Raw genomic sequence first — 23,605 nt, 5'->3', positions numbered from 1 at the left:
ACTAACCCAGGAACCTATCCTTGCAACAAAGCCCGTTGCCAACTGTGCCCACATATCTATTCAGGGGACACCATCACAGGGCCTAACAACATCAGCCACACTATCAGAGGCTTGTTCACCTGCACATCCACCAATGTGATATATGCCATCATGTGCCAGCAATGCCCCTCTGCCATGTACACTGGTCAAACTGGACAGTCTCTACGTAAAAGAATAAATGGACACAAATCAGATGTCAAGAATTATAACATTCATAAACCAGTCGGAGAACACTTCAATCTCTCTGGTCACGCAATCACAGACATGAGAGTCGCTATCTTAAAGCAAAAAAACTTCAAATCCAGACTCCAGCGAGAAACTGATGAATTGGAATTCATTTGCAAATTGGATACTATTAATTTGGGCTTGAATAGAGACTGGGAGTGGCTAAGTCATTATGCAAGGTAGCCTATCTCCCCTTGTTTTTTTCCTACAAACCCCCCCCAAGACGTTCTGGTTAAACTTGGATTATTGCTGTGCACATTGTAAGATGAGCTATTGCCAGCAGGAGAGTGAGTTTGTGTGTGTGGTTTTTGGAGGGGTGTGTGTGTGTGGGGGGGGGGGGTGAGAAAACCTGGATTAGTGCTGGAAATGACCCACCTTGATTATCATGCGCATTATAAAGAGAGGTTTCAAAGAGGGATGGGCTATTACCAGCAGGAGAGTGAGTTTGTATGTGTGTGTGGTGTGTGTGGGGTGGGGGTGGGGGAAGGGTGAGAAAACCTGGATTTGTGCTGGAAATGGCTCTACTTGATGATCACTTTAGATAAGCTGTTACCAGCAGGAGAGTGGGGTGGGAGGAAGTTTTGTTTCATGGTCTCTGTGTGTATATAATGTCTTCTGCAGTTTCCACGATATGCTATGCATCCGATGAAGTGAGCTGTAGCTCACGAAAGCTCATGCTCAAAAAAACTGGTTAGTCGCTAAGGTGCCACAAGTACTCCTTTCCCTAGTGCTCTGGAACATAATGCACAGCACTACATTAAGGCCCATTAGTGAGCAGCAGCAGGGTTTACACAGACCAAGTGCACTACACTAAAGCGCACTAGGGATCTTTTAGTACACACCAGCAAGTTTACAAGAACCGATTAATGTACACACATTAATGTGCTTTTGAAATCACATCCCCCATAGGGCATATTACCACACTGTAGAAAACCCCTTAGCACATTTGAAAGCACATTTTATAGTATTATATTGGGCTGAAATTAAATCTCTTACCTAGTATCCATTTTTCTGATAAATATTTTATTTCAGGTTGCTTCTTTCCCAAATATTCTCCAATATAGATTTTGGCCTGACGTAGGGTTTTACATATTTTTCCTCCACACAACTGAACAAGTTCACTTAGCTTGTCACATGGCGGTTGACTGGCAAGAGATATAAACATTACAGGCTGACTTGAAAAGAGGTCCTGCTGATATTTTCCTGATGACAGGTGACGTTGAAGTCTGCAGATCTGTTTTTAAGGAAACAAGGAAATTAAGAACTAACATGTTTCAATTTCATTTATGAGCAGCAAGTAAAGCTAGTCTTTGCATTTAGGAATAGAATTACAGGATATGAAAACAACTCTTTACATTCCCATGTAAACTCTTGGGTAAGTCATACCATGATTAGCTAACAATCACTATATATTTATTTTTTTATTTATGACTTTTTTTGGCTTGATACAAAAGCCAAAATATCCATGTTCCACTTATTTGATTTCCATAATCTAGCCAGGTATTTATTCAATGCTCAATCTAACATGGTACTTGAATACCTTACAAGTGTATAAATGCAGCAGGCAGTGTAAAGATAAGCTCTACCTTTGGTTCTCTCCCTCCCTTTCTGCAGCACAGGTTGAAGGAATTTGTTTAATAGTATTTTCATAGTAATTTTTAATAAAAAAGCTAAGTAGATGAGACGGGTTTTGTGTTTCTCTCTGAATGCGGTGAGAATGGTGGGCGCTTTTAGGTCTTGTAGTAAGTAATTCCACTTTGGTGGGCAAGATGCTGAAAAACCTCTATCTCCTGCTTCTTCTGGTTATAGACAGATCATCGGTCTGATTATAGACAGATCATTGTTCACAGTAAATCTTGGTCATGAAGTCTTTTGAGACCGCCCAGGTCCAAGCCACTGGAAGGCTTTGACCATTAAGACCAACACATAATAAACTTAATCCTATATTTTACTTTGAGCCAGTTTTAAGAGGCATTACGGGAAACCTTTAAAAATAGGCCTTGTCTGCAGTAGGGGCTTTAGCGCTGATGTAGCAATGCATATGTGTAAACGCATCAAACCCTGGCTCCACTGAAATCAATGGCAAAACTCCCATTGACTTCAAAAGGGACCAGGATTTCACCCCTGGTATTGAGATGCACTATGCTACTGTAAACCACGGCTTGTGCTGGTGCAGCTTACACTCAGGTTTACCGGTGGCAGCTATATTTGTGTAGTTACACTACTGCTAAAAACTCCAGTGTAAACTGGGCCTTAGGAAAGTAAGATACGGTATGTTAATGGATCTTGATGGAAGTTGGTGCTCAGCATCCTTAGTCACAATAACACACATGCAGTTTGGTTGAGAAAATGCAGATGACTAAGTGTAAGGGTCACATTCAAAACATCATAGACTTGTATTGTTGGAAGAAGCTGGATCCAGCTGCAGAGCTGAAAGAGCCCAACATATTTCAAGGAAAAGAAATGTAGTCCTGAACCCGGGGAAAAAACGAAAACAGTATTTTCCCTGCAGGTCCACTGTCTATATTTGCTTAGAAGGTTTGGTAGGTATAATGAAGTGAAAAAAACCCTAGGCAACCAGAACATGGAATCAGGGAAAATATGCCATGGTAAGGGTAAAGACCCCTTTGTTATTCCCCCCCGTGTTGAGGATTAAGCAGAAGAAATGCTGGAATTATAGTAAAGAATACCAGAGAAGTCTGTTCAGTCTAGGATCAGACTGGGCCAAGAATACAGAGAATGAATGGACAGAAGATTACTTAAAACAACCAAATCCAGATTTAAGATTAACAACATGTGTATATATATAGTGGGACTATTACACACCGTACCTCTTGCATGCAAACTCTTTCCCTCTTTAGAAGACTTTTTCCATGCATAACATAGAAAGAGAAAAGGAAAGTCCTTTACAAATCTGTGCAGTCCTTAAAACTATTAATGTGGTTGTGTACTTACAATTAAACAAGAAAAAGGCTGATTGATATACATGAGGAGTGTCTAGCAATTTCTTCTCCTGGTAGGTTTGGTATACTCTGGAACAGGGGTTCTCAACCTTTTTCCTTCTGAGGCCCCCCAACATGCTAGAAAAACTCCCTGGCCCATCTGTGCCACAACAACAGGTTTTCTGCATATAAAAGCCAGGGCTGGCGTTAGGGGATAGAAAACAGGACAACTGCGTGGGGCTGCATGCCACAGGAGCCCCTGCAAAGCTAAGGTGCTCAGGCTTCGGCTTCAGCCCTGGGTGATGGGGCTCAGGTCCCCAGGCTTCAGCCCCATGCGGTGTGGCTTCAGCTTCCTACCCTGTGCCTTAGCGAGTCTAACACTGGCCATGCTTGGAGGACCCCCTGCAACTTGCTTGAGGCCCCCCAGTGGCCCCTGGACCGCTGGTTGAGAAAGACTGCTCTAGAAAGGGCAGATAGAGTACTGTGGAATGAAAAAACATTTCCTTTAGCTCAAATATGAAGTTCAGAACTATTCTGGTCAGGTTGCTACTGCAAGTACTAAAGACTAACCATTACCCCTAAACTATCTAGAGCTGAAATAATCAAACCATTATAATAAAAGGGTTTTTTATAAGCCAATTAGTTGCAGTACATAATGACTTGAGCATTCGGGCAGGGGTTCAAAATGATGTTCATAAAGATGACAGATGTGTGTTGCACCAGTTAAAGTCTTTTCAGTGTCTGATTTCACTTCCCGGTAAAGTTCAATACAGCAATCAAATCTGGAGGTCACAAATACATGGAACGTCACATCTAAGTCTTTGTCTGCCAGGATTAGGTAAAGTCTCATGGCCAGCCACAGGAAGAAGATGGCATTTAAAAAAACAAACAAACCACAACAACAGCTGCTATTTAGGTTTCCAGGGTAAGTAGAGGTTCTAGGAGGACACTGTGCTACAATATCATTTGATCAGTGAGGGGGCAGATGTCCTTGTTGACTAGTTCATTGAAATATCTTCCTCATGCCAGCAGCGCCTCCTCAGTCTAGTTCAGGTTTAACAACATATACAATAAATGCACAAACTGATAACTGGATCTGCCAAACCTATCTGATATTTTTTGTCCCTGTTTTCCTTGTTGAAGCTTGGTGAACTGGCTCTTAGGTAATAAACAAAAGAGCTACAGTTGCCAATACAAGAAGAGATGAAGGCAAAAATAAAAGTTTGGGCACAAGAGTAGCTGAGATATTTTTCGATGCTGGTAATTTTTCACGAATGTGAAAAATAGGGAAATGATCTGAACAGTGGACTCCTGACTTTGACACTGACTCACTGTGTCACTTTGGGCACTTAAGATCTTTGTGCTTTAGTTTACAAATCTATGGAGTCGGGATGAAAATGCTCATCCAATTTACAAGGGGTTGTGAAGATTAATTAATGTTTGTAAAGAGCTTTCAGATCCTCAGATAAAATTACAAAGCAGATTTATTATCTTTATAAGAGGGAGTTTCTTAGTGTTGGTGATCAGTGCCAGACGAACAAGGAAAAACAAAGCCCATGCTGAGATACCACAGGCAGCAGCAGTTGTGCAATCTCCATCGATGTCATTCTTCAGAGGAGTCAGTCCTAAATGAAGGTAAAACTCTTTATGCTCATGAAATCCTTGGCTGCTCTGCTGAAACTACAAACCGTTAGTTTTCTATAAGCTAGCTTGCGGGACATTTTAGAGAAGCCAGAAGCTGATAGAGTTAAGGCAGGCCAAAAGGGCTAAAATATGGTCAAAAATGTGTTGTAGCTATTTATTCTTACAGTGTTCAAACAACATATGCATCAATAAGGTCAAAGAAAGCTTTCCCAACTGACTTCAGTGAGTACACGCTCAAGGCCGTAATATACTTTGTAATCTCTGATGTGCAAATAAAAGGCAGGATTCTGGTATTCCTGTGATTGCACTTACTCACTTTCATGAATTACCAGTTATTTCAAAATGTGTATTCACCAAGCAAACATAAAAATGCTTTAGCTAAAAAGCATTCAGGTAAGAAGTTCAACAAATTATACACTATACTCTAGTGAAAACAACCCAGAAACAGAGCCTCATGATAAACATGATCCTATCTTTGGTGGCTCAAATAGCCTTCTTCTTCCGTTAGAGAGAATTGAGAACATCTACTAATCTCCTGAGTTGCTTATAGAGACAAATCAGCTACATCTGAAAGGAGAAAAAATAATCACCAAGAGACATTAATTTAGTGTTAGTTTATCTAAAATTAACAAATCAGACTTGATTCCAAGGGACCTTTGTGCTCGACCTGCCATGCTGCTTTTTTTAGTCTGGCGCTCTAGGGCTTCCAAGATTAAACTGATTAGGATTGACAAGATCTGTTTATGTTAAAAACCCAACAGGACATGAGTTTCTTAGATGGAAGACATACAATTTAACTTGATTGTAATCCTGCTGTTTCACACATTTTACAGGACATGATTTTAAAAGGCCCATTGTATTCCCACTTCTTCAAACATTTTCTCTGAATGCATTTATTGTTGAGGTGACTCATAATGAAAAATTGTTTTATTTGTACAGTGAGTCCTACTACTGGAAATACACTTGGGTTAAATTAATATTAAAGGCAAAAATTGCATGAATGTTATGTTAAAAATTTGCACAGCTAATCACAAAGAGTCTGGAATGTAAATGTTATGATTCCAACAGAAACATTAGGTCAAGCTGTGTTGCACAATCCATGTAGTTTGGTATATATGTTTATGTTATAAACGCTAAGGTTGGGATTTTCAAAGGAGTTAAAATGCTGAAATCCCTTTGAGATAGCTCCTACCTTTAAGCCTCTTTTGAAAATCTCAGAATAATGTATTAATCTACATATTGACTAGAATAAAAGGAACAGCATATTGTACATTGTGCAATATGACCAAAAATAAGTTTCTGTTTGGACCTTACATTTTGTTTTTCCTGACGCTTTTATTTTTAAGTACAGCTTTCCAGCCAGATTGTGCTTGGATCCTGCTCAGGTGTACAACAAGGAGAGAAACTCACCCAGAGGCTAGAAATAATTGAAAATCCTGTATTCAGACAGCACAAGGACTCTGCAGGGCTAGCACTGCTTTCAAAGCCAGCCTACGCATAGAGGAGTGGAGGTAGCCAGTCTTAGAAGAGAAAACATATTGCACGCTCTGGAAGCCATTTGACCACCCCCAACTTGGACTAGAGATTGAATGGCACAATCCACCTCTTCAAATTGAATTACCCAACTGTCTTTGTAACATCAAAGAGTTTGCAGCACTCCAGGACGGCTGCACACCCTTTGATTTTTTTTTTTTTTTAAAGTTTGAGCAAAATCTTCCTCATTTCAATCCTAATCAGAGACCAAACGTGAGAAAAATTCAGCCCAAAGAAGTGAGTATTTCCACAAATAGCATTTGTGCAAACAGTTATTATGGAAACTGTTTCATAACTGTAACTATAATAGGCATGACCAGCACCTGCTATGATATCAAACACTGATGCTAATTCTCCTGTCTAATTACTGTATATTCCTATCAGGTGGCTCTGAGAAGAGAGTCCCACTGACTATAGTCATTATTCAGGATTTAGATATTTAGCTTAGTTCTTTCATCAGACAGATGAACTGGCAATAGCACCCCCCTTACATTGTTTGGCACTGTTATAAATCATAAATAATAGAAATTAACAATTTATAATCCCCTTTGAACTGAGGATTTGAAAAAGATCATCATAACACTGACTGAAAATTAAAGGTATTGAGAATTTATGATGTAATAATGCAGCATTTCTTCATTACAATAATAACAAGTGATCAACTTTCCTCCATTTTTCATGTCTTACATTTTTAATTCTTCAGATTGTGGGTTGTATGTTACAAAGAATATTAACAATAGCAGCAAATAGGTAACATATGATCTATTTAAATATATTGCACGTATGCAGGATTGGGATTTTTGCTTCAGCCGTTACATTTAACTTCCTCTTTCTGAACTAGAGACCTCCATAAACACTATCATTTTTAGTAACAAGTGCTACAGTTGTGCCTGGAACTTTATGAGAATGTATGAAAACAAATCCCTGGACAAAAGTACTTCCAATCCAAGACCTTGATCCTTTAGTGAGACTCGGGAGAAGGCCAGATCCACCTACAGCTGAACCTCAGAGTTACAGACATCTCGGGAATAGAGGTTGTTCTTAACTCTGGAATGTTTGTAACTCTAAACAAAATGTTATGGTCGTTCTTTCAAAAGTTTACAACTGAACATTGACTTAATACAGCTTTGAAACTTTACTATGCAGAAGAAAAATGCATCCTTCTGGTTCCAAGTGAGGTGTGTGGTTGACCAATCAGTTCATAACTCTGGTGTTTGTAACTCTGCGGTTCTACTGTATTTGTAAGATTGGAGCCCAAGTCATACCAGAGAAAAAGAAGGTAAATGATCAGGTTGAGGAAGAGATGAGTGAGGATTGCAAAAAAAAAGTCATAGGGCTGATTCCGATCTTGCTGACACTGATGCAAATATTGACATCAGTGGAATTACTTCTGATTTACACCAATGTGAGGTTGGAATAAGACCCCACAAAATGTATATAGTAACCTGCATCTCTATCTTTTTCTGTCTGCCCTCAGCCTCCTTTTTGATTTTGGGAGAATAAGGTCAAATGTGAGAAAAGGGATGGATGGCACAGGAGGGGAGGTTAGTAGCAAATGGCCATATACCTGACACACACAGTTCATTAGCATTCTTTCGAAAGTTACATGAAATATCAAGTTATTCTAAGTCTTTTTAAGGTACAGTACAGTAGGTATCAGAGTTTAACTAAAAATGCACTCGGTATAAAACAAATTTAGGTTAAAGAAAATATATTTTAAAAAGCATGATTTGTTTTGGTTATTAATCCTTTTGTCTTTGCGAATTATGCATGTGGTTTCCCCACAATATACTCCAGAGTGGCCTTTCAAATTCAGGTAATAAAAGTATAAGGACATGCCTAATGTTCCTACTTTTTTTTGATATAACTGGAAAATTATTCATCAGTGAAACTGCTCCCTTCCTATGAACTACACAAGTGTTAATGCACATCCTATAAGAAAAACAGTGTTGTATTTGAAGTACTCTCCTGCCTGAAACATGGTAGTAAGCATGCAATTCTGCACAAAGATTAAGGGAAAAATATTGCCCTAAATTACTTCAGCTAAAGGAAACCTTGAATTTAGTCTACTGTCACGAAGGCTGAGTCCACTTACCAAGCTTCTGAAGTATAACATCAAATAAAATCCACCATTAACACAGATTTATAGCTATATAATTGAGAGGTAGAGTGAACATTTTCAAAATTATGATGGCAGAGTTTTGTCCATAATGCTTGTCATTCACAGGAGATACATATTTTTTTGGCACACGTTTGAGGACCAAATCTTGTTGCTTGTGAAGTCAATGGGTAATTGACCATTTCCTTTAACCAGAACAGGCTCTGACCACTAAAGGGGGAAAGGTTTGATTCCCTACTCTGTTATACCAGTTTTAGGCTGGTATAATGGCACTGAAGTGAATGGATTTACAGCAGCATAAAACTATGGTGTAACAGAGTGGTAAATCAGGCACAAAAAATAATATGCTCCATTAAGCTACAAATTTAGTAAGAAAGATAGTTCTAAAAATGGAGTTTAATGGAGTTGGGTAATATTGCTGGTGAAATCTTAAGGTCTGAGTTTACAGTTTCAGTGGGATTCAATATCGTTAAGGGTGCTCAGTATCTCTGAGGATTGAGCCATTAGTATTTGTATTTGCTGACACTGTAGTTCTTCAGAAACATCTAGGGAAGAATATGGGCCTAATTTATTGCATATGTAGGAAACATTACACTTACATTGTCCTACATTTTCAGGTAGTCTGTCACTTTCTAAAAAATTGAAAGGAAAACACATATGTGGAACCCCAGGCACATTTGAAGATGAAGAGTACACACACATGAAAGTGAATAGAGTATCAGCCTGCTTCTGATAAAGAATAGTATAATGCAGTGAAGACAGCTTAGAAGTACGGTTATCCTGCAGTGAGGGTCTTGAAGAATCTGCAGGATCCTACAGGGATCAAGGAAGCCTGCATAACTATACACTAGCTTGGGTAGGTCCAAGGAGAAATGCTCTAGGTTTTCATCTTTCTAAATGTCAGTATAAAAGGATGAAAATGATCAAACCAAACAGCGTCATTGTTTAGATAGTAACAAAGTAAAGTGCAAACTTGTTATATCATAGTGCTTAAAAAGTTGGTTTGATCTTTTTTGTCCTTTATTTATTTTAGAAATTTGCTATTAGGTCATTTAACATTATAAGCAGTTTTAAACTTGAAAATGTTATTCAGTAAATATTTTAGTTTAAAACTATATTGGAATGCTGCACTAAATAGTGGATTTTTAAAATTAGGTGCTTCATAACTAATATGATCTGGTTAAGAACTGGATTTTCCCTAAACTTACCAGCTGTTCCATGCAGACATTGTTCTTTGCCTGTGAAGAATTCTATTGAAGTTAATGGGGTTGCACATGAGTGCATTGTCCAGCAGGCATGATCAGAGCCATAGCAGTATGCTCAGCAAAAATTACCTGGGTCAGCTTGTCTGCTCTAATAGCTACAATAGTCTCAACCTTTCCTTTATTAGCATCAAGGAATTTCGTTACTAGGGCAGGTACTTATTCTGTGAAGAAAACTCAGTCTGTAATGTTTAGTGCAAATTATTGAAAATATCGTATCCACATTCTAGTATATTAACTGGAACTGATGTTTTTCTATAAACTATCAATACTGTCCAGCCAAAGTACGCGCTCCCATTTTGTCAAACTGCAGAAGCACAAGATTTCAAATGACAGAACTGCTAACACCCTTTTTGTATGACTGGTAAAGGAATGTCAGCATCCCAACATGCATTCACAAGTGGAGACTGTTTGCGGGCAAATCCATGTATGTGCATTAATGGGTTTGGGGGTCTGAAAAAGTTTGAGCATCTGTCTGAAAATCTGAGGCAGAAAAATTACCTGCCAATTTCTCCTGTTGACAACATCAAGAGAAATATGTTATAAAGACAATTGATACACAGCAAAGACTGTGGAAATTCCTCCAAAATACTTCTCTTTTTTCCTCATTAGTTTTCTACAGAAGTGTTTTCTGGCAAAAAAGAAAGTGAAGGGTGAAAGAAAACTAGAATGAAGACAATTTTACTAATAAAGTTTCTTTATACTATGTGTTGACAGACAAGCCTTACTTCTCTCAAATCTCATAGACTGATAAGTAAGGCTAACTTCAACAATATATTCTCTAAAAGACATAGTCGTATTGGGAATACTATACAAAAATGTTTGGCAAACATATCTACTGTTTGGCAGATATTCAAAATCATACTTGAAGATGTTTGGATCACTTCTTCCTCCAGAGCAAATTTTTGCAGAAAAAAACAGAACAAAATTACTTACTTTTAGTTTAGATTTGCTTTTTTCCCACTGAACCAGAACAATTTATAAAACACTGTGTAACAAAAATATATGACAGCTATATATTTTAAAAAAGAAAAGAAATTAGGCTTATCAAACACATATGCTTTTCCCTAGTGTAGATCAATAGGACTTAAAACTAAGGTTTGTATTTCAAGTGCACATACATCACATCAGAAACTTTAAGGTTGCAAGATATAGTAAGTTTCATTATAATTCCATTTTACTTGCACATAACTTCCCCAAAAAAATCTCTTTCTAAACTGAAAGTTTCCATGTTTGGTCTCAGCACAAATGAATTTTTATGGAAAATTTAAGAAAATCCCTCGAAATGTAGGCTTCGATCCTGCAATCACTTGAATGTATGCTTAACTTTACACAGGTGAGAAATGCTGTTGACCTTAGTGGAACTACTCACGTGAAAGTCTGTGTAGGAGTGAAAAGAACAGGAGTACTTGTGGCACCTTAGAGACTAACAAATTTACTAGAGCATAAGCTTTCGTGGGCTACAGCCCACTTCATCAGATGCATAGAATGGAACATATAGTAAGAAGAAATATATATACATACAGATAAGTTGGAAGTTGCCATACAAACTGTGAGAGGCTAATTAGTTAAGATGAGCTATTATCGGCAGGAGAAAAAACTTTTGTAGTGATAATCAAGATGGCCCATTTAGACAGTTGACAAGAAGGTGTGAGGATACTTAACTTTAGGGAAATAGATTCAATATGTGTAATGACCCAGCCACTCCCAGTCTCTATTCAAACCCAACTTAATTCAAGCTCAGCAATTTCTCGTGGGAGTCTGTTTTTGAAGCTTTTCTGTTGCAAAATTGCCACTCTTAAATCTTTCATTGAGTGGCCAGAGAGGTTGAAGCGTTCAACCGGTTTTTGAATGTTATGATTCCTGATGTCAGATTTGTGTCCATTTATTCTTTTGCATAGAGACTGTCCGGTTTGGCCAATGTACATGGTGGAGGGGCATTGCTGGCACATGATAGCATATATCACATTGGTAGATGTGCAGGTAAACAAGCCGCTGATGGGGTGGCTAATGTGATTAGGTTCTATGATGGTGTCACTTGAATAAATATGTGGACAGAGTTGGCATCAGGCTTTGTCGCAAGGATAGGTTCCTGGGTTAGTGTTTTTGTTGTGTGGTGTGTGGTTGCTGGAGAGTATTTGCTTCCGGTTGGGGGGCCGTCTGTAAGCGAGGACTGGTCTGTCTCCCAAGATCTGTGAGAGTGAGGGATCATTTTTCAGGATAGGTTGTAAATCTTTGGTGATGCGCTGGAGAGGTTTTAGTTGGGGGCTAAAGGTGACAGCTAGTGGCGTTCTGTTATTTTCTTTGTTGGGCCTGTCCTGTAGTAGGTGACTTCTGGGTACTCTTCTGGCTCTGTCAATCTGTTTTTTCACTTCAGCAGGTGGGTACTGTAGTTTTAAGAATGCTTGATAGAGATCTTGTAGGCGTTTGTCTCTGTCTGAGGGATTGGAGCACCATTAACCTCAGCCTAGACCAATCCACACAAGCGGTTCATTTCCTGGACACTACTGTACTAATAAGCGATGGTCACATAAACACCACCCTATACCAGACACCTACTAACGGCTATACTTACCTACATGCCTCCAGCTTCCGTCCAGGACACACCACACGCTCCATTGTCTACAGCCAAGCTCTAAGATACAACCACATTTGCCTCTCACAGTTTGTATGGCAACTTCCAACTTATATGTATGTATATATATTTCTTCTTACTATATGTTCCATTCTATGGATCCGATGAAGTGGGCTGTAGCCCACGAAAGCTTGTGCTCTAATAAATTTGTTAGTCTCTACGGTGCCACAAGTACTCCTGTTCTTTTTGCCGATACAGACTAACACGGCTGCTACTCTGAAACCTGTGTAGGCGTGGGGACTTAAATATGCAAACTTACATTAATAAATGAGGTCTTAACTACCCACAAAAAAGGAAAAGAAAGATGGATGGTTTTAAATGAGAGCATCCTTGCTTGCTTGCATCCATTCAACTAGGTCAGAAAAAACACAAAATAAATTCATCTGTGTGTGATTGACTCACACAATTGACAATAATTTACAAATGAACTAAGAGATTTTCTCCAGAGTTTAATACATTTTAAGTTTCAATAAGGACTACTTCTTGAAGTGTCTAGATTCTGTTTCCTCAAAAGTAGTTGAGAATAAAATTCACATCAGGCATTCTTTCACCCCCTCTTTTCCCACCTGCAACCTAGATCACAACAAGCTGTAGGACAAAAGTAACTGAATCAAAAATAAACAAACTGTTGAAATAAGAAAGCGTTGCGCATTTTAGTTTCCAAAGAACTTGTTTAAGAACATTATGGATGACTGAAAAAGGCATATAGTACAAAAATGAGCATGCTTTTACCAAAGGCTCACTATTATTACACATATCCTTACAAACACTGTCACATGGCAGTGAGTATGAGGTTAACTCTGACAGATGTGAGAGAATGTTTAGCCAGCCATAGCCTCTAAAGATGCAGGTACAGAAAGGAAAGCCAATCTGGGATTGACCCATAAGAAATATGGCTGACTTAATTAAATTTAGTTAATTAACCTTTGTGCATAACAACCTTATTGTTCTCACACAGTCTATCTCCTGTAAGACAGCAATAGGGAACAATACTTTGTTGGATATATGCACCCTTCTATTTGTGATCAATTTTCCATTTTTGCCATGTGGCTTTCACATACGATCTACCCTCTCAGCTCATACAATGTCAGTTGTTATACCCTTATTGAGTTTTCCCATACTCCATGAACAGTCCCATTGATTTTAATAGAACAGCTTGAGTAGTAAGGTACTACTGAATGTAAGTGGCAAAATCTGGTTAGAGAAAAACATAAGAAGGACATTGCCAAGAGATACAAACATGTATTGACCCAAAGCAAAACTGTGGAACACCATAAACATATCTGCCTTAACACAGGACACTGAAATGTAGAGTACTTAACAAGCTGACTACAGTGTGACAAGAGGCAGCCCTTTAAGAGAGGTGCACCACAGGCTAACATAGAGCCATAACTTATTAAGAAGAACCTGTGTACGACGCAGTTAAATGTTACATATCAACTAGTACAGCATTTTTCAAAGTTTGGGTTGCAACCCAGTACTGGGTTGTGGCATGTCAGGCACTGGGTCGCTCTGGTCAGCACCTCCAACTGGGATGTTAAAAGTCCCATCGGCGGTGCTGCCCAGCTAAGGCAGGCTAGGGCCTACCTGTTCCAACATTGTGCTGCGCTCCGCAAGCAGCCAGCAGCGGGTCTGGCTTTTAGGCAGGGAGGCCACGGGGTTCCACGTGCTGCCCCTGCCCCAGGCACCAGCTCCGCACTCCCATTGGCCAGTTCCTCAGGACCTGTTGCTGGCCGCTTCAGGCGCAGCGCGGTTTGCGGTCCCAGGACAGGCGGGAAGCCTGCCTCTGCACCCCAGCTGTACTGCTGACCGGGAGCCACCAGAGGTAAGTCCACACCCCAACCCCCTGCCCCAGCCCTGAGCCCCCCAACCCAAACCCCCTCATGCATCCCAAACCTTTCATCCCCGGCCCCACCGCAGAGCTTACACCCCCAGCCCAGAGCCCTGACCCCCTCCTGCACCTCAACCCCCTGCCCCAGCCCAGAGCCTCCTCCCACACCCTGAACTCCTCATTCCTGGCCCTACCCCACAGCCCTCACCCGCCCGCACCCCAACCCTGAGCTCCTCCCACACCCCAAACTCCTCAACCCCAGCTCCGTTGGGTCACAGGCATCAACAATTTTCTTCAAGTGGGTCCCCAGAAAAAAAGTTTGAAAACCACTGAACTAGTAGGTGAAAGCCTGTGCTGTCTCAGGGGCATGGCAGTTGAGCCAGGTAATCCACCATTTGTGTTCAGTATCTGATTAATTTTTCCTTAGGGTTCTCCTTGTTTTAGCTCTCTGGATAGGTCTACCCTGCAACTGGGCACCTGCGGCTGGCCTGCACCAGCTGATTCAGGCTCCAGCCCAAATGTCTACACCATCATTAAACAGCCTCTTGGCCCGAGTCATCTGGCACAGGCCAACCGCAGGCATCTAACTGCAGTGTAGACATACCCTCTAGGGCCAGTGAGAGTAGCTTTCTTGCTTGGCATTGTGTGGGGTCAGAGCTTAGAGTGGTACTTTACGGGTGCCACCACGTACTAGACGTATGGGAACTGTTTTCACTTGTACCCAGTTCTGCACGGCTTGGAATCAGATTATTTCAGTAGTCGTGGCAGGTCTTCACATCAGCATGCTTGTATACCCTTTCACCAAACAAACACTCACAAAACACCACAGGGGTGAACGCACGAACCCAACACAAAGCAGTGGGTATTATTGACCAGAAAATCCTATAGAGTGGAGGTAAGGCCATGCTTGTAGGTATTTTTGGGCTATTGTTTCCATGGGCTGTGCTGTAGTGAGCCATGTTGATGTTTGTACATGTTCCCCTAAGATAACACACAGAACTGCCCCGGCTGGAAGCACAACCACCATTTTGTTACTCCACATTGTTACCCCACCATTTTGTTACTCCCACCTTCCCTGATCAGCTATCACATTCCAATAGCCACGGAACCTTTGGAAGCCGACATTCCATCTGGTCCTCACAGGGCCCAGTGATGACTGCACCAGGTGACATTCTGAGCAAACAGAGCTCTGAGCCACGTGTGTAGCTGTTTCCATCACTTCATAATGACTCAGACATTCTAGACTTCAGAATGATAGACAGACAGAGGGACAGGCCTGGAAGATTTGTGCAGGAATCGAATGAGAGGTATGTGCTGCCATGGAGTGTGTCTAGGGTTATTGTCCATGGTGACTGTGTTGTTGTGTAGATGGTTTAGAAGAACTGTGGCAAATGGGCCAAATAATCCACCATGTGTACAGTCTCCCTCATACAAGTCAAACTGTTGCATGCAAATTAGCTGTACAGTAAGGGTGCGAGTGATACTTTTGATAGCACAATGGTCTAGGACTCTGCATGGAACAGATACATGCCTTACTACTGTAGCTATACACTGCATGGGTGTAATTCATCAAGTCAAATTGACTGAAAACTTAAAACCTGGCCAGAAACAGACCATGAAACCCGATGATTCCACCTGGTGATATTTTGAACAAAAAGAGCCATCAACATTTCTTACAGCTGTTTTCAACTGTTTCACACTGACTCAACAGACACTCTAGGCTTCAGGCGGACACACAGAGTGACAATCCTGGAATTTATTGTACAGATCAAGTTACTAGGCAAGGGAGCAATGTTTGCATAGAAGAAATATATTAAAATTATGGCATCATGTGAATTATCTTAGGTTTTTTATTTAATTTGTTGCTTTGGGAAGCCCTACATTATTATTTTTATTTTAAATGACAGGATATTTTGCAGAAAGCTCCAAGAATGACATTTGTTTTGGGGACTGAGGCAGGGGGAATGCTTCCATCAGCCTTTAGGAGTAAATGATAAATCCAGTGCTGTCATCAGATTTGCTATACCTGGCAAAGTGTAGATGAATAATACTTTGATAAAGAAAAAGGTTTCCTATTCCAGTAATAACAAAATCAGTGAGCTTTGTTGAAAGGAAAAGCCTGGCAAATGCGACGGGTTACACAGATGCTCCCTAAAGAGTCTCTCCCCAAACAGTTGTATTAGCCCATCATAAAAGTAATGTTACATTGAGAGTAACTCCTAGTTTTATTATCCTAAAAATATACATATTCTAGTCCTTCTATTCTATCTAAAACAAACCATAATTATTTAGCAAAGACAAGAGTACATTCTCTCCCCCGCCTTAATTGAAGCTGAATGCCATTAAGAACGCCCAACAGTACCGCAATGTGTGCCAAACTTGAATTTTTTTAAGCGTCATTTGAGTTTTAAAGGCTACAGTAAGTGATGGGAACACAATTGTCTTGGGAATCTACAAATAACTTTAAAAAAGCTCATAAATCTGGCTTTTATGCCTTAGTTTTCAACAGCTTCATGAAATATGTAAAAACTTGAACACAGTAGGTTCTTTTTTCTTCACATTTCTTAGGCTTGACTTTTCTCAATCTTTTTGATATGCTTCAGTGAAACGAATAGAAAGGACGTTGCTTTTAAAAAAATAAATTAGGCACCAACAAAATTACTTAAAGTTTAGCTTTGTTCTTTTCAGTTATATTAAAAGAGAACAACATGTACCCATTCAAGTACGACAGCTTAAAATAGTCCCTCAATATTTTTTTAACATTGTAAAAACACCTCTGTCCAAGAAATGATGCACTTTAATATCACAATACATTATCTTATGATGAAACAACAGTATTTGGTACCAGTACATATAATTTTGTAATGCAAAGCTCAGAGATCTCCTATTAACACTAAAAATGTCATTATCATGCACCAATTCTGTAAAATAGTTTATGAAGAAAAAAACTTTTAATCATGAAACTCTTTTCACATGCACTAAAATGAAACCACTTTGAAAATGGTGCGTACCTTGCCCAACTACCAACAGAGGGGCCAGCTAAAATTGGCACAGACGTGCAAAGTCTTTAAAGCCATTCTGAAACTAACAGTGCAAAATTGTTGAAGTATATTAGCTGATATATCATTCAACTGTATGTGACCTCTGTGGAATGCATCCTTACTGCAACAATGTAACATAGGAAATATAGAACACAATAAGTTACCGGCCTTCCAGGAGCTCCTGATGGCCCTACTACTATGAATATTTCTGGTCCAGGGTTTTTATGACCGTCACTTCATGGCAGAAAATTTTATTTGTGGGTAACGCCATCTCTCCTGGTGTGTCCACTTAAACTATTGTGACTGATTAAGGGAGAGAATCTCAGGGGAGATACAGCACACAAGGAGTGTGTGGAGTCATTCAGTCCTGCCCTTGACATAGTAGTGGTTGCAGCTTCAAGCACACACCCTGCCATAGTAAAACATGGTTCTGTTTTAAAAACATTTAGTCGTATGCTTTTTAACTAACATGTTAAATAACAGTCACTTCAAAAAGGTAGGGATTCCATGATAGCTGCTGCAGCAGCTCTTCCTTCAGAGGCATTTAAAAATGCTCTTCTGTTTGAAGTTTATCTATCTACTACTGTTATAACCCTTAGAGTGATTATACATGAAAAATTACAGAAGTAGTATCTTCCAGTTTGCTTACTGTGTGCTCTGAGCACACTTTGGGTGGGCCTTTCATTCAGCAAAGAAGGAGAGAAAATCCTGGAAAAATAGACAAGAGTAGTTCTAATGCCACAGACATAGGGAGGGAGGCTTAGGGCCAAACTGTAATACCTGAAACTACTTTTACCCCATTTTTAAACTTAGTAGATTTCAAGTTGACAGTGTCCCTTTAAAAGATTTGTTTTAACAAAACAAAACCACATCCCAAAAAATCCACCCCAAAACACAAAACCAAAAAGAAAGGATATGATCTATGGCCAATGATTTTCTTCTCAAAGCACTCATTTTCAATGTCTCTAATTTCAGAAACTGCCACCCCCCATCTTGTGGTTTGGTACACAGTTAGCAGCTAACAGAAATCATTTTTGTTTGCCAAGATTACTTCACACTCCTGTGCTTTCTGATAAAGAGCTGGTGACCTTACAGAAACCTGAAGCAAAGCAAAGGAACTGCACTCTTCACACTACTTTAACTGTCAGTGATCACATCAGATGCTGAAGGGAAAACAGAAGTTTGAAGTGGTCTTGGCAGGTATTTGGAGTAAAAGGAGGAAAATTTTCAAAATGTTTTCTTTGCAAATATACTGTCATTTTAAAATATAACATAACTTCTGTTTTGGGATCTCAAACATTTTTAATTTTTTTTAAGTGTTTTCATTCACCTTTAAAAGATATTGGAGCATATTGTGCATTCTGAGACAGTACTATTGATATTATTTATTTTCTGCTTAACTAAGAGTTTCCCTATAGTTTTAAACAAAAAGTGGAGCAATGTTCATTTAAGTTACATGATGTCTATGTTCACCCTTGCAGGATTTGCTGCAGGTAAAAAAAGGCTTGGCTTGTAGATAAGACTATCATTGTGCATGACTCTAACATATAAGGACACGGAGAAGGCACAGATCAAGATATTCTATTTACTGTAAATGTAATTTAAGATTTTTCTGTATATCGGAAAAGTTGCTTTGCATTTGAAATAAAGCTGCAAAGCTTTTTTTTTTTTAAAAAAAAGGTAAGCTGATATGACATGGCTAAATATGGAGAATTGAGTAGTCCTTATATGATAGTGTTGGTGGCATTTCAGAGTTGTTGGACGAAGCGTGCACTGCCAGTTGCTGACTCTTCCCTCTAGGAGGGCTCCTTTCTAGTTTCTTTTCTCATTTCCTTTGTTATTTTGTTAGTCAGGTGGACTAGGTGTTCTCATATTTTAAGGACTATGTAGGACAGCGAGATCCACAGTTCTTTTTGTAAAGCTCCATTGCAGTTAATGTATTTTAGTGAGAGTAGAAAGCCTTTCCAGTAGGTTGTTAACAGCATAAACAAGAAAATGGAAATTAAAGACTGCAGAGCTATTGTACATAAATTATGAACAGCTGGATATTAGAGTTCAGGTGAGGGATAAGTAAATGCAGAAAATACTTTAAAACACAGAAATAAGATGGGGCTTCACACAAGCCTATTAGAGATGTTTTTCCCAGCCAACAGACTGGGTCACTCAGAGAAGAATAGACCTGAAGAACATACAAGTTAAATAACTTCTCATTAGAAGATGTTCCACATATAGTTTCCATTTATTTATTTATTTATTTTAAAATGATGGCTGCAGTCCTTGTCCACCCAAAACTCCCACTGAGTTCAGTGGGAATTTTGGTGGACACAACAGGAATTCATGGTCAATACAATACAGACCAAATGAGATATGGAGGGCAATGCTGACTCCTTTACACAGGAAGATACTCAGAATTACTAACATGAGGACAAACTGTGAAGCCATTGTGAATTCTGTATATGTTGGGGAATTACATCATTACAAGACGTAACTGTTCTGTCTTCATATGTAGGCTGAGAGGATCTACATCCAAATGCCCAGGCTGGTTAGAGGACTGAAAAGAGGCATTTCCTTTTGTAACTAATTAGTGCTGAAATAACAGTTCCAGAAGCATAAAAGGAAGTTCTTTTTAAAACTCAACTGCTGAACGAAGTGGTGGCCCTTTGGTCACTGCTGTCCACTGTCCAACACCCATGCTCACTTTTGTGCTCCTAGACTTATATGGGCTCTGAGTGCCGCAGAGGCAGCATACTCAGCCTGTGGGTTGAGGGAAGGAGAGATCACTCTGCATATACTTCTGTGGCTAAGCAAAGTAGTTGTATTGATGGGATTTAAAGGGAGCTCAAAGCCCTTCTTACTCGCAGAACACCAGTGTTATATGGAACTTTGAGGGAAGGGAAAAAGTAAAATCTTTCACTGAGGTCTGCTATTGTAGACCAAATAATTTTATATTAAAAATAAATATGCCCCAAATTAAATGAAAGTGGCTATTTTGTCTATTACTACCATGCAAGATCTGAAAATTATGCCTGATTGGTATATAAATTAAGAACAGCTGTATATTATAATTCAGGTAGAGTGAATAAAGGGAGAAAAAAACAGAACATTTTTATTAACTGCCTTTTAAATATTACTTTTAAAGGTAGAATGTAACAGATCACTTACATCCATTAAAAGCTGAACATATTCATTCATAAACAATGGTATTGTGCCAACATGATATACTCACAAACATATGTATATCAGGATGACATAGACAGACACCTGTTTTATTGAGTTGTTTAATCAGGCTTGCTAGCAGACAAGAGAATTTTATACATAATCTAAAATTGAATCTGTACGTAATTTCCTTCCCCTTTTTAACTGAAGATTCAAAGCAAATCAAGGGGAAACCTACTATGAGACTACTTCCAACAACAGATGACTCAACTAGCACCTGAGAATTTGTTGTGCTTGTATGTACTGGGGTTCTGAACTTCCTGTTTCAATAAAATACCAAACAAGTTGTGTTTCCTTTACAAATATGCTCTTACATCAAGTCCTGTTCCTATAATTTCAGTTTTTGTCTGCATTCCAACATTTTTTTTGGCAAATGCAGAAACATTCTAATTAAAGAGTGGAGAAAAACAAGCATCATTCATCACAGAGCAAATGTCTGAAAGATCATCTTTGCTGGCTAATTCTTTCATTCACTTTAAGTTGGCTTTAAAGAGCTTGATTTCATTTTGGCATATGCTAGTCCTAAATCAAACACAGGTAATATCTTTTGATGAGGTCCTATTAGTATAAAAAATGGAAAGTGATTAACAATTCTCTTACTAAAATTCTAATGGCATACAAAACAGAATGCTTTCTGTGTGAAATGGATCAAAGGTATTTCTGGGAAAATGGCATTGTATTTTAAAATATCATACTGTTCTGTATAAGTAATTTTATCTCTCTCACCCAATTAAACCATTTAACACAATTAAATATAATTTGAAAATTATAATTCCCATCCTAATTGGAAGTGATCACTGTTTTTGTCTCAACATGTTCTAGTTGATCAAAGTAATAAGTATCTTTTTATTGTTCTTACCCTTTCTTCCACATTAACAGTCTACATTAACATCAAGAATCCAGATAAAAAAGCTCTTTCTGCTTGATTTAGAGCTATTATGAGAAAGGCAACCTCCCAAGTAGAGTTAAATCGCAGAGCTGCAAATACATGACTACAGCATAATGGTCTGGTTAAGTACAATACAAGCCCTATGCATTAGTTTCTTTCCTTAATTTCATTGGTATCACTTATAATAAGCACAGGTCGAAGCCCTTTGTCCGAGCAACATTTCTTTCATTTTCTTTCCTAGAGTCAATACATTGCACAGAGTGATAGTCACTTCTGTCAACTAGCTTCTGTTTAGAAGCCACCTGAAACCAAAGCTGAGAAAAATGTGCAAACATCCTTGTTTTAGAATCTACCTCAGTGATAAAACTGGAAATGTGTTAGTAACCTACATTGTTTGCTCTTTTAAATAGCTGATTTACCTGTACTAAAACTAAGGTCAAAAATTAAATTATAACAGAAGCTTAAAAAAATGACATCATATAATTTACTTATCCAAAATGGAATGCCTAAGTTAAAGGTGTGTGTTTGTGCATTTTATATACCATCGTGAGAGACATTGCTCCTATTTTTCTGAAAAATCTGGGATAATTTGTCGGTCAAATGTAGATAGAATCACTACCAACCTTGTCAGAATTGTGTTCAGTTCTGTAGGTGGAAGCATTAGATACCTTCAAAGAGCTCTGTACCACTGTGGTATGCCACTGTTGGCTGGTCCTATGCCAGTATTGGCTGGTCAAGGCCAATAGAGAATGCTGAGAGAAATAGCCAACACTACCTCTCTTACGGGGACATTTGTCATACCTTGAAACATGTGATAGTCTGATCTGTCATGAAGAATCCAAAACTTGCCATAAATGATCTCACTTCTCCTCAGTCTCAAACTGTTAAGAAAGTGGTAGCAAATTGACTATGATATCATGCCTCAAATAATGGCACCTCCCCTAGCAATTTGCTGGGATACTGATTTAATACTGACCAAGAGAGAAGAACTTCTACACCACCAGTACCACTTCTGTGGACTCCGAAGGTGTTGCTCAAAGGTCTCCTATCCAAGTACTGACGGACAACTGACCCAGTCCAATCTACATAGAGAGATCAGACAGAATCACAGCACATGTTGGTACAGCTGCAGGAAACTATAACAATTGTCACATCTATTTACTACTTACTGTCTGATGAAAATTCAATAGAACAGAGTAGCAAACAAACAAAACCACCTATCAGTAGTGTACAGTTTTGTTATTTTATGATTCTCACCAGCTAGAACTAACTCAGCTATAAAAGCTATGGAGATACAAACACAATTTTGCTTTTTTGAAGTGCATGAACAGTATTTCATCATAAACTGTCACCCTTGTAAAATAAATATATACATAAATGATCTGTATTATCAACACTGTTTAGTTGCTTTTCAGTTGAGTTATGTGACCATCAGCTGACATGGTTTTGTGCAAACTTTTGTGGGTTTTTTATCCACATGGGTTTTCATCTCTTGAATTTCATGTTAGAGTAGACCCAGAATCTCAAAAAGACTAACACTCAACAAGAGTGGCAGAGTTTAACCTGATTCTAAACCAGAAATCCCAACCCCACCACATAAAACTTATCCAAGTTAATCAAGAAAACCTTCTGGTACAGCTATCCCAAATTTTAGGTTGGTAAAGAAACTGCTTGTTTTGGGGTTGCAGTATAAAAGTTCAGCACCATTTCAATTTTCAATCTCTATGGTGATTTCTTAATGCTTCTTCCTTTTGAGTTTTCTAACTTAAAAATAAAAAGGGCCATTTACCCTAAGGCCTAGATGCCCCAAAATAAGTTACAAAAACAAAAGAAACGAACTTAGTAGCTAACCCCACAACAAAACAATATAATTCAATCTCTTTCAGACTGCCCACAAAGTTCCCCTCCCAGGCAAACATAATTCCCACTAAACTTCTCCCTCTGGAATAGCCTGAGAGAACAGACATGCCTTGCAGGATGAAGCACTGAAAGTCAATATAACTGTGTATTTCTGATCAGTGGGGAGGAAGGAACTAGGTCCACAGTTAATGGTCCCTCATAGAAAATGTTGTACTGCCAATCCCCTCTCTTTTTAAACTGAGTGGGATCCAGTTTGAGTGTTTCCTCTGATTGCGTTTGTGTCAGTAGGACAAGGGAAGAGGGCAAGAATGGGTTCTTCAGGCAAGAAGATACCGAGACATTTAGGTTAGATGCACTCTATTAGAAATA

The 23,605-nt window shown here is 39.0% G+C and overlaps 2 protein-coding genes across 12 annotated transcripts in view; one reads left to right on the top strand and one right to left on the bottom strand.

Annotated features, from left to right (window-relative positions):
* MCPH1 (microcephalin 1) overlaps positions 1-23,605 on the bottom strand; it is a 224,524-nt gene that overhangs the window by 4,658 nt on the left and 196,261 nt on the right. For 9 of the 11 annotated variants that reach the window (XM_043542344.1, XM_043542355.1, XM_037894194.2 and 6 more), the window contains one exon: positions 1,261-1,498. In XM_043542344.1, the coding sequence (XP_043398279.1) occupies positions 1,261-1,498 (238 nt within the window). Of the gene's footprint in view, positions 1-1,260; positions 1,499-23,605 lie in introns of those variants that run through there. The other 2 variants (XM_043542352.1, XM_043542353.1) reach the window with 2 other exon arrangements.
* The window catches only part of ANGPT2 (angiopoietin 2), a 104,660-nt gene continuing 99,379 nt past the window's right edge, over positions 18,325-23,605 (top strand). Inside the window, exon 1 of the mRNA XM_043542356.1 lies at positions 18,325-18,471. The gene's annotated coding sequence lies outside the window, so the exon portion shown is untranslated. The remainder of the gene's footprint in view (positions 18,472-23,605) is intronic.

Source organism: Chelonia mydas, chromosome 3, assembly GCF_015237465.2.
Source record: "Chelonia mydas isolate rCheMyd1 chromosome 3, rCheMyd1.pri.v2, whole genome shotgun sequence".
In the NCBI taxonomy this organism is placed as follows: domain Eukaryota; kingdom Metazoa; phylum Chordata; order Testudines; family Cheloniidae; genus Chelonia; species Chelonia mydas.
Note: the sequence above shows the minus strand (reverse complement) of the source record. Positions and strands in the feature narration are given on the sequence as shown.